Source organism: Convolutriloba macropyga, chromosome 4 (genome assembly GCF_964194025.1).
Source record: "Convolutriloba macropyga chromosome 4, txConMacr16.3, whole genome shotgun sequence".
NCBI classification, from domain to species: domain Eukaryota; kingdom Metazoa; phylum Xenacoelomorpha; order Acoela; family Convolutidae; genus Convolutriloba; species Convolutriloba macropyga.
This window is the reverse complement of record NC_134471.1, coordinates 5,942,192-5,958,993: the sequence shown is the minus strand read 5'-3', so window position 1 is coordinate 5,958,993 and position 16,802 is coordinate 5,942,192. Positions and strand designations below refer to the sequence as shown.

Here is a 16,802-nt window from a genome sequence, read left to right as displayed (position 1 = left end):
GTTTGCAAATTTTTCTCATACATTCTTTCACAGGAAAAATCGTGTTAATTTTCATCATACGAGGAAAATTTGCTCGTGTGAAATCACACGAGACGCATTTTTTACACAAAAAATTGTGTGGGTTTTCATCACACGGGAAAGAATCATGCAATTTCACACGAGGTAGTTTTAGAGTGTATGTTGCGCAAAATATTTTATAACCTATTCATTTCATGTGTACCCAGGTCTAGACCTCGACTCATGAAAAGACAATGCTCGGCAAAAATGTGCTATGAAAAGACCATACTGGACTCATTTGAGCTATGAAAAGACTTTAGCTGGACTTTAAGGCATTCTGGACTTTAGCTGGACCCAGAATTATCGCAAAAGATTTTAGCTGGACCCAAAACTTTACAGAAGACTTTGGCTTGACCCAAAGTTTGTGCTGGACTTAAGCCCGACACAATGTTTGCAAACAAAGTCGAGTTAAAGTCTTTTCATGGGTCCATCATTAGTCTTTTCATGGGTCCATCATTAGTCTTTTCATAAGTCTGTTTTTCTGCCATTAACGTTTTGCGTGCAATATTGCATATAACGTAGTCAGCATATGTGATCATGCACCTTTTACGATTCAAAAGAACCATAAATACCTCAAAAACCTGCATTATTTTTTTAAAAAAATAGCTAATAATTTTGGTAAGGAAAACAAACTGAATAGCGCCGAAATTTTTTCATGGCTAATGGGACTAGGACCAATATTCTTAAGCTAGCTGGTTTCATTGAATCAAGTAATGTGGTAATATACTCGATCTGAAAAAACTCTTTAACTTAAGAATTGACAAAATTCTTAAGGCTTTTGGCAGATTTCCAACTGATTCTTAAGTTGGACTGCTCTGGTGCAAAACTATTTAGCCTTGCTCCGGTTCTGCTTCTGTATGTACAGAAGCAGGAAACAAATAAAAAATTTGAATATTGAAAAAGAACAGACTTATGAAAAGACTAATGGTGGACCCATGAAAAGACCTTAACTCGACTTTGCTGGTTATTAAAAGACTAATGCTGGACCCATGAAAAGACCTTAGCTGGACTTTCTTCGTTATGAAAAGACTTTAGCTCGACCCATGAAAAGATATTAGCTCGACTTTTACTAGGAACCTCGACCGTGTAATTATAGTCAATATTGGCCCCCCCTACTAGACTTTTAAAGTCTTTTCATAAGTCGAGGTCTAGGCCTGGGTAGGAATAATAGGGGGGTGATTGTGATGTAGAGCCTCAATAGTTGGTACCTCTAATCAGTTGAAAGGGGTGCCATGCATTCAGTTATTAAACCGTTATGTTTAGCAACTTCAGCAATGTTCTTTAACTCTATGCGAAAATTGTTTAAAAAAGGCAAGATGTTGAATTAAACTTTTTCCGCGTTCAACGTATTGCAACTTTTGAACTCGTTTGAAATGAGGCTTTCCACGTAGAGGCTTTTACTTGAGTGGGCACACTTGTGGGTTAATTTTGGTCTTGACATATTGACCTTTGGTTTGGAACCTCAGCCTGTGTCCCCGGGGTGAGGCGGTAGAAATATCCAGTCAGAAAATTTGCATAACCAAACACTCCACGGATTTATCCACATTAACGGGTTTATGGTTAAGGGAACTATTACTCGCAATTACGCGATTATGAATCGAAATAACATGACAAAGTATGGTCCCGACCATGTTTGGGCGACAAAAAGTGTAATCAGACCGTGTATTTAACGTCTGGGAGGGTACCCCGTCCCAGACAATAACAGTCGAGTCATATTTCTACCACCTCACCTCGGGTGGCAACCTAACGGAGTTGTTTGTTAGTCATTTCAACTGGCCTTTGGCTTGAAGGTCGAACATGCGGAATACTGATGAGAGGTCCTTCTCAAATTCATCACCAGATCTGAGAATTATGGCAACCATTCGAAGAAACGAGTCGAAGTCGTACTGACCTGAAACAACATCATATACAGAGCTTGAGTCTATAGTTGAACTCCGACAACCCTCTTGCCAGATTTTTTGTTGCGTAGATCTGACAATATGAATAACAGTCCGAAAAAACGTGTCCAAAAATTAATTCTAGGCTATGAAAGCAATGGGCATACATTTAAATGAGATGAGGGCAACGAGGTGACGAATAATTTGAGTATGCTTGTTTTGTTCTAGCTACCTATTATACAGAACGGATCTTTTCTGTTTCTGCCTCCCCCCCCCCCCCCCCCCCCAGTACGGTATGCGCCGATTTAAATATCTATTAATTATACTAATTAGAATTGATTGAGACCTAATTATCCTTAATTGTTGGAAGCTTGAAATCGGGGTGAAACAATATAGTGGTTGAACTATTGAGGGGTTAAATGAGCAAGGCGGCTCGTTAATGTGCGTTCGCACATGATGTTCCGACCCGAGCTCATCTACATTTTTGACTAAATTGTCAACCAAAAGAAGAGATAAAAATAGATGTTTGAGTTTCAAACAATCGTTACACAACCTATCTACTAATTGAATTACTTAATGCCATGACTCATCACAGCGCCAACGTGATCTGACATCAAAGAGACTAAGAGACAAAAAGACAGACAACAAAATTAGCACCAACAAAAATTTCACGGCAAAAACTCAATATCTAAATTTAAAAGCACCTAATAACAACGTGAAAAAGCAGTCAGATAAAACCTTAACTATACAAGTTTACTTCTTCCTAAATATACAGCAGATGGAGAGTTTTCTTAATGAGACTAGGTAACAAGCCGACAAAAAGAACGAAAAGTGAGGCGAAACTTAGAAATTATTCAACATTTTTTACACCAAGAAATGAAAAAAATTTAACTAAATAATCCTTGATAAATTACTAAAACTTATTACAAAACCAACAAGACCTGTCTTTGGTAAGAATAAGCCATAGAAACTCAAAAAAATACAAACGATTTGAGAAAACACAAACTATTGCTACGATTAAAATCATTAGCTATCATCTAAATATTATGTATTTTTTATTTCAGTTGTTATTTCCACTATTTAAGCTGATCAATTTACACTGAAAGATTAAATAAGTTTACTGGGGCCACATTTGAAAACCCATGGGATCTGTTATTACGCGATTGTTCTGAAAGACGAGAAAAAGAAACACAAAAATTGGCCACTCAATAAACGTTCAGAAAAACGCATATTGACTAGCAAGCAAAAAATTACTGAAAAATAATATCAACAGATATGTTATTACTTGAAATACAAGAAATAGAATTGGACCTCTCATTGATGAAAAAAAGATACAATTTGACGAAAAGAACAACAAAAACTGAAAAGTTGGAAAAATATTTCAAAATGTTTATCAAAATTTTAAGATTATTCGCTATAAACTGACTGCTTCGGGTAACATCAATCATTCAATCCTCAATTAAAAGCCTATGAGACCTGTCATCAATTTGCGGCTACCTAAAAAACAAAAACAGCAAATTCAAGAAAAGGATGAGCGAGAAAAAAGTCGAAGGCATTAAAAAAATGAACTTTTCACTAAAAACTCTTCTATTTCCAATTATTTTTAAGAGCTATGGCATTTTTCTTTTTTGTCAGTATAATTTCAAAAAATCAACAATTATGAACAAATACATTAGAACCACGAAACTTTCCAGGAAACACGTATTATCAACGCCATTAAATTCATTAGCTTTCAACGAAAGCCAGTAAATACGCTAAATTAAGCCTCGATGGGACAAAAAGTTTGTTTGCCAATCATATTTCAGCAATAAAACCTTACAACAAGTTATTGACTATGAAAACAACAACAGAGACAGGCAAAATCCAAAAATTCAGTAGAAAAAGGCCAGAAGAAAATGTCGAAGCAATTCAAATCGTAAGCTCTTCTCTGAAAACTTTACCTCTGATCCGTTGAACTTCTTCTCTGAAACAATGGGGACTATCAGCAGTAGGATGATGTGATAAGATTTCAAGAGGATCCAAAACAGAATAAAAAACCCGAAAATTTAAAAAAAACTAAGAAATCTTGTGGCATTAAATTTTTAAAACTATTAGGTAGAAAATAAAGCCGCTGACCAGATTAATTTTGGCTGCAGTAGAACGAAATGGGATTCTGTTGGTACTGACATTGACCAGGATTTCACGAAAAAAAGTTTAAGGTTGGTTAATGTTCAAAAACATTTTCGAAAAAAAAATTTTAAACTCTTAACAGCCATTAAACTCAAAATCTTTCAACGGAGCTCAATAACTACGCTCAGATATAACCCGATGGGAGACAAGGGGTGTTTGTCATGCGTAGATAAGTAACAAGACAGCAGAATAGGTCTAATGACTGAAAACAATAACAAAAACATGCAAAAACAAAAATTCAGTAGATAACTGCGAGAAGAAAATGTCGAAACCAATTGAAAAATTAGCTTTTCCCTGGAAGATTTATCTGTGATGCACTGAACACCCTCTGTAAGCCAATGGTGCAAAAATTATTTTTTGAAAATGTGTAAAATGTTTGGATACCTAAAGAACAAAAACAGCAAATTCAAGAAAAGGATGAGCGAGAAAAAAGTCGAAGGCATTAAAAAATGAACTTTTCACTAAAAACTCTTCTATTTCAAATTATTTTTAAGAGCTATGGCATTTTTCTTTTTTGTCAGTATAATTTCAAAAAATCAACAATTATGAACAAATACATTAGAACCACGAAACTTTCCAGGAAACACGTATTATCAACGCCATTAAATTCATTAGCTTTCAACGAAAGCCAGTAAATACGCTCAAAAAAATACAAACGATTTGAGAAAACACAAACTATTGCTACGATTAAAATCATTAGCTATCATCTAAATATTATGTATTTTTATTTCAGTTGTTATTTCCACTATTTAAGCTGATCAATTTACACTGAAAGATTAAATAAGTTTACTGGGGCCACATTTGAAAACCCATGGGATCTGTTATTACGCGATTGTTCTGAAAGACGAGAAAAAGAAACACAAAAATTGGCCACTCAATAAACGTTCAGAAAAACGCATATTGACTAGCAAGCAAAAAATTACTGAAAAATAATATCAACAGATATGTTATTACTTGAAATACAAGAAATAGAATTGGACCTCTCATTGATGAAAAAAAGATACAATTTGACGAAAAGAACAACAAAAACTGAAAAGTTGGAAAAATATTTCAAAATGTTTATCAAAATTTTAAGATTATTCGCTATAAACTGACTGCTTCGGGTAACATCAATCATTCAATCCTCAATTAAAAGCCTATGAGACCTGTCATCAATTTGCGGCTACCTAAAAAACAAAAACAGCAAATTCAAGAAAAGGATGAGCGAGAAAAAAGTCGAAGGCATTAAAAAAATGAACTTTTCACTAAAAACTCTTCTATTTCCAATTATTTTTAAGAGCTATGGCATTTTTCTTTTTTGTCAGTATAATTTCAAAAAATCAACAATTATGAACAAATACATTAGAACCACGAAACTTTCCAGGAAACACGTATTATCAACGCCATTAAATTCATTAGCTTTCAACGAAAGCCAGTAAATACGCTAAATTAAGCCTCGATGGGACAAAAAGTTTGTTTGCCAATCATATTTCAGCAATAAAACCTTACAACAAGTTATTGACTATGAAAACAACAACAGAGACAGGCAAAATCCAAAAATTCAGTAGAAAAAGGCCAGAAGAAAATGTCGAAGCAATTCAAATCGTAAGCTCTTCTCTGAAAACTTTACCTCTGATCCGTTGAACTTCTTCTCTGAAACAATGGGGACTATCAGCAGTAGGATGATGTGATAAGATTTCAAGAGGATCCAAAACAGAATAAAAAACCCGAAAATTTAAAAAAAACTAAGAAATCTTGTGGCATTAAATTTTTAAAACTATTAGGTAGAAAATAAAGCCGCTGACCAGATTAATTTTGGCTGCAGTAGAACGAAATGGGATTCTGTTGGTACTGACATTGACCAGGATTTCACGAAAAAAAGTTTAAGGTTGGTTAATGTTCAAAAATATTTTCGAAAAAAAAATTTTAAACTCTTAACAGCCATTAAACTCAAAATCTTTCAACGGAGCTCAATAACTACGCTCAGATATAACCCGATGGGAGACAAGGGGTGTTTGTCATGCGTAGATAAGTAACAAGACAGCACAATAGGTCTAATGACTGAAAACAATAACAAAAACATGCAAAAACAAAAATTCAGTAGAAAACTGCGAGAAGAAAATGTCGAAACCAATTGAAAAATTAGCTTTTCCCTGGAAGATTTATCTGTGATGCACTGAACACCCTCTGTAAGCCAATGGTGCAAAAATTATTTTTTGAAAATGTGTAAAATGTTTGGATACCTAAAGAACAAAAACAGCAAATTCAAGAAAAGGATGAGCGAGAAAAAAGTCGAAGGCATTAAAAAATGAACTTTTCACTAAAAACTCTTCTATTTCAAATTATTTTTAAGAGCTATGGCATTTTTCTTTTTTGTCAGTATAATTTCAAAAAATCAACAATTATGAACAAATACATTAGAACCAAGAAACTTTCCAGGAAACACGTATTATCAACGCCTTTCAACGAAAGCCAGTAAATACGCTAAACTAAGCCTCGATGGGACAAAATGTTTGTCTGCCAATCATATTTCAGCAATAAAACCTTACAACAAGTTATTGACTATGAAAACAACAACAGAGACAGGCAAAATCCAAAAATTCAGTAGAAAAAGGCCAGAAGAAAATGTCGAAGCAATTCAAATCGTAAGCTCTTCTCTGAAAACTTTACCTCTGATCCGTTGAACTTCTTCTCTGAAACAATGGGGACTATCAGCAGTAGGATGATGTGATAAGATTTTAAGAGGATCCAAAACAGAATAAAAAACCCGAAAATTTAAAAAAAATTAAGAAATCTTGTGGCATTAAATTTCTAAAACTATTAGGTAGAAGATAAAGCCGCTGACCAGATTAATTTTGGCTGCAGTAGACCGAAATGGGATTCTGTTGGTACTGACATTGACCAGGACTTCACGAAAAAAAGTTTAAGTTTGGCTAATGTTCAAAAATTTTTTCGAAAAAAATTTTTTAAACGCTTAACAGCCATTAAACTCAAAATCTTTCAACGGAGCTCAATAATTACGCTCAGATATAACCCGATGGGAGACAAAGGTTGTTTGTCATGCGTAGATAAGTAACAAGACAGCACAATAGGTCTAATGACTGAAAACAATAACAAAAACATGCAAAAACAAAAATTCAGTAGAAAACTGCGAGAAGAAAATGTCGAAACCAATTGAAAAATTAGCTTTTCCCTGGAAGATTTATCTGTGATGCACTGAACACCCTCTGTAAGCCAATGGTGCAAAAATTATTTTTTGAAAATGTGTAAAATGTTTGGATACCTAAAGAACAAAAACAGCAAATTCAAGAAAAGGATGAGCGAGAAAAAAGTCGAAGGCAATAAAAAAATGAACTTTTCACTAAAAACTCTTCTATTTCAAATTATTTTTAAGAGCTATGGCATTTTTCTTTTTTGTCAGTATAATTTCAAAAAATCAACAATTATGAACAAATACATTAGAACCAAGAAACTTTCCAGGAAACACGTATTATCAACGCATTTCAACGAAAGCCAGTAAATACGCTAAATTAAGCCTCGATGGGACAAAATGTTTGTCTGCCAATCATATTTCAGCAATAAAACCTTACAACAAGTTATTGACTATGAAAACAACAACAGAGACAGGCAAAATCCAAAAATTCAGTAGAAAAAGGCCAGAAGAAAATGTCGAAGCAATTCAAATCGTAAGCTCTTCTCTGAAAACTTTACCTCTGATCCGTTGAACTTCTTCTCTGAAACAATGGGGACTATCAGCAGTAGGATGATGTGATAAGATTTCAAGAGGATCCAAAACAGAATAAAAAACCCGAAAATTTAAAAAAAATTAAGAAATCTTGTGGCATTAAATTTCTAAAACTATTAGGTAGAAGATAAAGCCGCTGACCAGATAAATTTTGGCTGCAGTAGACCGAAATGGGATTCTGTTGGTACTGACATTGACCAGGACTTCATGAAAAAAGTTTAAGGTTGGTTAATGTTCAAAAATATTTTCGAAAGAAATTTTTTAAACTCTTAACAGCCATTAAACTCAAAATCTTTCAACGGAGCTCAATAACTAAGCTCAGATATAACCCGATGGGAGACAAAGGTCGTTTGTCATGCGTAGATAAGTAACAAGACAGCACAATAGGTCTAATGACTGAAAACAATAACAAAAACATGCAAAAACAAAAATTCAGTAGAAAACTGCGAGAAGAAAGTGTCGAAACCAATTACACAATTAGCTTTTCCCTGGAAGATTTATCTGTGATGCACTGAACACCCTCTGTAAGCCAATGGCGTGAAAACTATTTTTTGAAAATGTGTAAAATGTTTGGATAATGTGATAAGCGTTCAAAAGTAACCAATAAAACAAAAATATCCAAAAAAGTTAAAAAAAAACTGAAATCTTGTGTCATTGAAGTCATATAACCAATAGTTAGAAGAAAAAACCGCTAACCAGATTCAATTTAGTTGCAATAGAAAGCAAGTGGGTCCTGTCGGTACTGACACTGACTAAGAGTTCACAAAATAATTTTAAGATTTTTTAGTGTTCAAAAAAATTTTTCGAAAATTTATTTTTAAATTCTTAACAGCCATAAATTTCAATAGCTCTCAACGGAAGTCAATAAATACTCTCAGAGGAGCCCCATGGGAGTACATTTATGTTGGTCATGCATAGGTAATCAATAAAATATCACAACAAGTCTTATGACTATTAAAACAAGAAGAACGTGTAGAAGCCATTTAAACCATAAAATTTTCTAAAAAATTTTTATCTGTGATCCACTGAACATCTTTTTTAAGCCAATGTTAGATATCGACATTTGGATAATGCGATAAGATTTCAAAAGTAACCAATAATACAAAAATATCAAAATTTTTATTTTAATTTTTTGAAATCTTGTGTCATTGAAGTCATATAACCAATAGTTAGAAGAAAAAACCGCTAACCAGATTCAATTTAGTTGCAATAGAAAGCAAGTGGGTCCTGTCGGTACTGACACTGACTAAGAGTTCACAAAATAATTTTAAGATTTTTTAGTGTTCAAAAAAATTTTTCGAAAATTTATTTTTAAATTCTTAACAGCCATAAATTTCAATAGCTCTCAACGGAAGTCAATAAATACTCTCAGAGGAGCCCCATGGGAGTACATTTATGTTGGTCATGCATAGGTAATCAATAAAATATCACAACAAGTCTTATGACTATTAAAACAAGAAGAACGTGTAGAAGCCATTTAAACCATAAAATTTTCTAAAAAATTTTTATCTGTGATCCACTGAACATCTTTTTTAAGCCAATGTTAGATATCGACATTTGGATAATGCGATAAGATTTCAAAAGTAACCAATAATACAAAAATATCAAAATTTTTATTTTAATTTTTTGAAATCTTGTGACATTGAAGTCATATAACCAATAGTTAGAAGATAAAAGCGCTAATCAGACTAATTTTGGTTGCAGTAGGAAGGAGGAGGGTGCTGTCACCCCTGTACTGACTTACAGTTAACAGCGCACGATAATAATACTGCACGATAATAATTTTATGATTCTTTAATGTTCAAAAAAATTCGAAAAATTATTTTTTAAGTCTTAACAGCCATTAGCTGTCCCCTCAAAGCACTAGATATGTTCATTTAAGGCTCATCATGGAACATATTGCACTGTTAGTCAATGAATCCATGCTATAGGACTCAAAAAAATTAGCAAAACCGCAAAAAGAAATTAAAATTTTCATTTAAAAATATGAAAACTCAGAATTGAAGCCAAAAAAACATGCGCAATTCCTTGAAAACGATGTTTTTTTTCATTGGGCTTCATTTGGATGTAAATAAGGTTTGTTTTTAAAAGAACCTCGATATAAAAAGTAACTTGTCACTAGGTGACTTAAAAAAAGCAAAAAAAGAGAAAAATTTTATTAAAAAAAAGCTCTCAAAAAGAATTCGAATTTTTTTGATAGTGAACTTCCCTATGAGACCAGAACTAGTATTTTTATCGCCTTTGGTCTATTAGGAACACAAAATTGGTCCATTTTTTGGCGTGAAATTTAATTTCGAAATACTATTCTTTTTAGAAAATATATTAATTTTGAGAAAAATTACACTAAAATTGAACAAAACATCCCGTGATCACACAAAACTTCAATCCTCGATAACTCCTCGAAAAAAACCAAAATCAAAAAAATCTTTTTAATTTTAAATTCTACGCTGGACCAGCTTTTTAATGATACCACTCACATTTCTCTACGGCGAATATATCGATCGGCCAAAATTGACTGAACAAAAAAAAACCCGTTTCAGTATATAGCTCCTCCCCCCCACAAGTGGGGTCGGAACAAATAGGGGTTAAGAAATCGGGGTAAAAATATAGGGGGTTAAAAGAATAGGGGTGAAAAAAGGGACACAATTTCGGTATATGGTGGCTAGAAGTACGATGAGTCTAAGTCAACCCGGGTTGCAATGTTGGGTAATGCTATCCCAGATCGAGGTTTTTGTTTGTTCTCGTTTATGACCCAGACAATACAACGCTCGACTGGTTGTTCGCTAAGGGAACAAACCTGTACAGAAAGGATCCAGTTCAATATAGAACTTGACCAGCTCTTCCTCAGAGGGGTCGTATCCCATCTCTTCCAAGTGACACTTGAGATGTCTCACTTCTAACCATCCAGGCACCCCTGAATCCAGATTGAAATAGTCGAATGCCTCTCTGAACTGCAGTGCCTTGATAGAACGAAAGAATTTAGTTGACACTATATCTGGTTGCAGTTTTGTGTCCCCCAGTAACGGATTTTCAAATTGCTGGTTTTAACTGGTCGAGGTGTTCGAGCTTGTTTTGGCATGAGAACCGCATTCTCATGTTAGTCATAACGCACTAATTTTTTTTCTAACTTCAGTACATTTTCAGCTCGTTTTTGTAAAATTAAAAGATTTTTCAGCTTTTTTCTAACAGAATTGCAGAGCGTCTTTAGTTTTTGTCGAATTAATTTTAAGGTAAATAGTTGAAAAAGACTATGCTACCAAAAACTGCGCAAACAAGATTTTAAGAAACTTTGAAAACAAAATATTTAACATCTTAAGTTCAGATCACATATCTGGTAACGCGTTATTACGCCTTCAGTTCTTTTAACGTCTATTTGAGGTTCGAACAGTTTTTTACGACAGGTCGTGAAAGTTTTCTTCGAATTAAAAAATAACGTCTGCTTTGTATCGCTGCTTCAAACTGTTACCTAATTTTTCCACTAACTTCACATCAGGACTATATTATGGCCAATCCAATGCCTCTCATTCCTTTTTTGGAAAAAAAAACCATCAAGTTCTGATTCATGCTTATTTAAAATATCTTGTCGAATACTAAGGTTTTAAAATTGCATTTTTTTCTACCCTCCTTTGTAAAATCTCAAAACTTTCGAATTACTGATTTCGAATTACTTTCGAACCTTTTTTTTGAAATCTTGGGTGTCTGCTTCTCGATTTTTTGGTCTAGGAATTGTTGATTTTTGAATAACGATTGCATGCATGTTATAACTTTATCTTCAGTTAATGTTTAGTTAATTTTGTGCTTTTGTTCTAAAAGAAACCTTTTGCTTATTGTCACCTCTTTGTAAACTACAAAACAACAAAACGACTAGAAAAAAAAATCAAAACTATAATATTAAAACCTAATAGCAGAGGAGGCCATTCCGCAGGAAAACCGTTTAATTGTTTGTATCTGATTCCCAATTGTGATATATGTTAGCGCCAGCGAAAATTAACAGGACGGAGAAAATAGTTAGCCTCATTAAACAGTCAAAAAAGGTTGTTATAGACATTGTTGACAAAACAGCAACAGGAATAAATGTTCCTATTTTTCGCTATGATTTGCACTAACCAACTAAAAAACTATGTAATCCAGATTATATTAAGATTCTTGAGGTTTTAAACATAAAAGAAGACTTGGTGATCAACAGCAATGCTTAAATTGCGATCGGGAAAAGAACTCAAAGAAATGCCAAGCCAAAAAAAGAAGACTCTTTCTCCAAAAGGAGTCAAGCACAAGGAAACCAGTCAATTACTTACAGAAGAATCCTCAGACGCCGGAAGTGCTTTCGAAATTTCAAAGGAAAACAGAAATCAGGAGGAGTAGAAAAACTGTGAGTCTTTCAACAAATGAGAAAAAACTGCTTAGAGTTAAAATATACGAAAGGTCCCGCAGCATACGGAAGCGTAAGAAACCTACAAAAAAGCACAAATTTGAAAACAAGTAGAGTGAAATTTTTTCTAGAGGGCAAAAATGCCCACACAAAGCACAACAGATATAGAAAAAATTTCCAACACTGAAAGTTATTGCCTACGCTTTAAACAAAATTTGGTCGCTAGACTTGACTCATGTGGATAAATTGGCAAAAGAGATTAAAGATGTAGTAGACTTGTTTGATGCGGTTGATTGTCTCTCACGACATATACATGCCGAGCCCTTGAAATCAAAGTACGCCACAACAACAGCCGAAGCATTCAAGAAAATGATAAAAAACAAGCGACCAAAAAAAGTGGGTAGATGCTGGTACAGAATTTAAGGGCTCTTTCATCACTCGATGTCAGAAAAATGAAATTGTGTTTAAAATTTTTAGTGAGAAAAAATCTGCATTTGCGGAAAGAAATATAAGATCGCTCATTCTAGAGTTTATGGTTCATTCTAGAGTTTATGGTTTGTACAAAGCTCTGCAGGTGATTAATATACGAGCATGTCTATTTATCCTCTAAATACTTGTATATCAAATATACAAGTATTTAGAGGATAAATAGACATACTCGTATATTAATCACCTGCAGAGCTTTGTACAAACCATAGACTCTAGAATGAACAGGGTAACAAAATTTGCGCCAAATGAAGTGACCAAAAAAGACGTGCCTTACTTGCTGTCATTAACTTTTAATGTGTCAGCAACGCTATTTCTTCAACCAAAGTTTTACGTTGGGGACTTTGTGCAATTTTCAGAAGTGGATCTTCCCTTTAGAAAAAGATATAAGCAAACGTTTACCAACAAAGTTTTTGAGATTTGCGATATACCTACAACAACTCCCCCTACATATAGTCTCATTGACGCATATCAGGAGCCAGTCAAAGGAAAATTTATTGAATTAGAGTTAGTCAAAGTTAGAGACAATAGTAGTGAAATAACAAAACATGAATGAATTCACGGTTCACTTAGTTTCATCAGCTTCTATGAATATTTTTCCTCAAAACAAATTGTCCTGATTCAAAAGAAGTTTCAATGAAAAAATAATTTTAGAGGGGGATTGGTGAATTGCAATAAGTGAAATTGTTGTCCCGGCAAAAATAAATCAGGTGAACAAAAACTGTTTAAAGATTTTCTCGTCTTAAGGCCCTAAGTTTTATGAGAAAAATATTCCATTTGATGCTGTATCCAGACCACACCGAGGAGAAAGACTTATCATTGGAATTGGTTCCTATGAAACCCTTAACAATCTTTTGAGATCCTTAAAAACAGCTTCCGGTTTACCTCATTTTTACTATCCATTTAGCAAAATCAATGCAGTTTTGTTCCTCTTTTTCGGTAAAACAGAAGGAATTACTTTTCCAGATATCAAATTCCAAGCATACTAGGTTTCAATGGTATTCATGATGGGTCTGGTTATCATATTGGATACAAGATGTTGGACACTTTTGAAAACCTGACCATGGCAGATGACGAAGAAAAACTTTCGTCGGTGATTATCCATTCGACTTGTCTGCATGGAAGCAGCTGATTTTTATTTACGTTAACATATTGAATTATCAATACGTATGTTATACCAAAAGCACCTCTTATTCAAGTCATTGATTCGAAACAACGACTGAAAAACGGTAGTCCCTGAGAAATAGAGCCAAAGCACAAAATTGTTTTCAGCAATTGGAATGCAAAAAGTTGTTATCAAAAAACTTCCAGTCGACTGAAATTCAATTGCGGACAGAAAGCTGACAATTAGTTTCATTCGCTGGAACGGGACAAGATATATTGACTTTATATTTTAAAAAATTCGACTAGAAGGAAGCCCACTATCAACAGCAATCAGTTTCATCGTACTTTTCAGGACACTATCGCCAACGAGGCAGTGGTTTTGGGGCCTTAGTAACAGGTATTAGCAGAGCCGCAATGTCGATTGCAAGAAACTTTCTTTGGCCTGTAGCCAAATAGATTGAACGTGAGTTAATTGTTCAAGCAGCTCGTGAGCTAGTAGAGGTAGTTACAAAGAAAAATCTCCAATTCGACTGAGCAAAAATTGTAAGGAAACAAGTGGGCGGATCAAGAACAAGGAGAAAGCGTAAATTGAAAATAAGCAGTGAAAATCAAGGCATTCGTAAGAAGAAGCTTATGACGAGAAGTCGGTAAAAATTCTTTTCTAAAGTTCAAAATAATTAATAATTTACTGCCCGCAGACGCAACACCACACTTGATTTGTTTGAAAAACAGCCTCTGCTTATTACTTGTGACAATGCTTTCACTCAAGAAGTTGGGCAATCGTATTCCCCGGACGGTCCAATGCTTGTATTTGAAGTTTTGGTGACAGGAACAATTTCATAGATTTACAGAAACTTCTCCTTGAAAGTAAATGTATAATCTCCCGAAACATTGACGGCGATTTAAGGACAGGCACTGACGCTGCTAATACATGCCATACTTAAGCAACAACGCGCTACGTTCTTTATATTCAGAATGCACTGTATCTGCTAATGGTGTTAAACTCTCCAAAACAAATGGAAACTATGCGCACAAAGTTTTCTTTGAAACGGAATTTTTGTCAGGAAAAACTGCAAAAAACACCTAGCTAGATTGTCAAGGATATTATTACGAGGACGAGCCAGCTAAAATTGACGGCATTGACGGTTGGGCGGACAACGTAATGGCCAGAAAAGCTCCTGGAGCTAACACCCAGGAAAACTATTTTATTGGAAAGCCGGCGAGTGATATTTTAACGTATGATAAATACTTAATTAATTGTGTCACATTGCGAATTTCCTTTAGAAGGTCTACGAATGATTTTGTTGTGATTTTCGAGTCCAACAAACATTACAAAGTTAAAATAATGGAGACTAATCTGTACGTTAGAAAAAAGACAGTAGCGAATTAAGTTTAGACAGCGATTGAGAAAACTCTAATAAAAACACCTGCAGTGTATCGCCATGCAGAAGTTTTGTGACGAACTTTTTTAGCTACAACTGGAATAAAAAGTTGGAGCCATGAGGTTATTTTTCCGAAAGAACCAGTACGACGTATGGTTATTGCAATGGCAACAAATCAAGCATACCTCGGAACTAATCGCACTAATCCTTTTCACTACAGGAAATTTAATTTGAGCCAAATTGTTGTTTATTGAAAAGGTCAACCTTTTGTTGGAACCCTGGTCTCAACAAATTTTAACCATCGCATTTATTTCAGTACTCTGGAAGTCTTAGATTCTTGACAAAGATGGGCAGGGCATAACTCTGGATAACTATCCCAATCACTTTGTTTTAATTTTTGACTTAATTCATTGCAAGAGGCTATTCATGATTTTTTTCAACCAGCACTTACAAATTGCTCAATTTGATTTCAATTTACAATTGACGGAGCATTGGCAGCAAACGTAGAAGTTCTATTTTTGGGTGAAAGAAGCTCAACATTTTACGTTAATTCGGCACGAAAGGTGACAAAAAAACTCAATTATCACCTACCCCACAGATGGATAGTAATGAAATACGCTATTTTTTGGGAAAATATATTCATTTGAAATATTATTTTTATGGAGTTTTTTCATTTGACAGTTTCACAAAGCTAACAAGAGAAGGATTTATCATACTCAATGCCTCACTGTCGCAACATGGATGTTTCGTTTGTTTCACGAAAACAAAGTTTATTTGACAGATCCGCTTGGAATCGCGATACAAAACAACCAATTATTGTATTGCCGACTGGTAACATTTTACAATGAAGTAACTCAAATACTCAAACTTAAGCCAATTCAAAACCAAAACTCAAAATTCTGTGGACTTTTTTGCATTTATTTTGCGCATGTGATGTTTGGTAATGAATTTCCTTTGATGTTGAATTAGAACGATAATGATTTGCTACGCTTTGCTAATCATATGCTCTAACATTTTTTAACTAACTTTTTTTTGCACAATTCTTTCTTCAAGGACAACAGAACAAGATAAATGTTAATTAAAAGATTTCGATTCCATATTAAAAATTAATCAAAATCAAACTATTATCAACATGCAAACAACCATAGCCTCTATTTAATATATCTATTTTGGAAAGTTCACCGTACATACCACCATTTTAAATACTATAAAATTTATCAATCGTAAAAGTAGGCAAGAAATCAGTTTGCGTTTGAACATCTTGTGTCATTATCATGTTGACATTTGGTAATTTTTTCTTAGAATTTGAAACAAGTAGATGGTGCTGGTCGTTGTAATTGACTACCTCTTGTTTTTCCATCACATTGCCATAATGTACTATGTGAGAAGACCCCCGAATGAGCAGTTGAAAACAAAAGAAGAGACATGGTTTTGTTTATGGTTTAGAATAAGTGTCCTTGAAGGACTGCGGTAATTGATCAAGAGCAGCAATGACATGGTAATGAAATTGTTGTATTTTGCAATGATCTTCATTTTTGTGCTGCCTGTATGCGAAGTTTTTTTTTAAAGATTAGAATCGAATTGAGGCTCACTATTGCAAATGAAATATCGAAAAATTTGTTGGAATTGTCGAA

The 16,802-nt window shown here is 34.1% G+C and overlaps 1 protein-coding gene across 1 annotated transcript in view; it reads right to left on the bottom strand.

Moving 5' to 3' along the window:
• The window catches only part of LOC142338229 (troponin C-like), a 32,993-nt gene that overhangs the window by 3,824 nt on the left and 12,367 nt on the right, over positions 1–16,802 (bottom strand). The window contains exons 2-3 of the mRNA XM_075387890.1: positions 10,625–10,787; positions 1,835–1,948 (exon numbers count right to left, since the gene is read on the bottom strand). Coding sequence (XP_075244005.1) covers positions 1,835–1,948; positions 10,625–10,787 — 277 coding nt within the window. The remainder of the gene's footprint in view (positions 1–1,834; positions 1,949–10,624; positions 10,788–16,802) is intronic.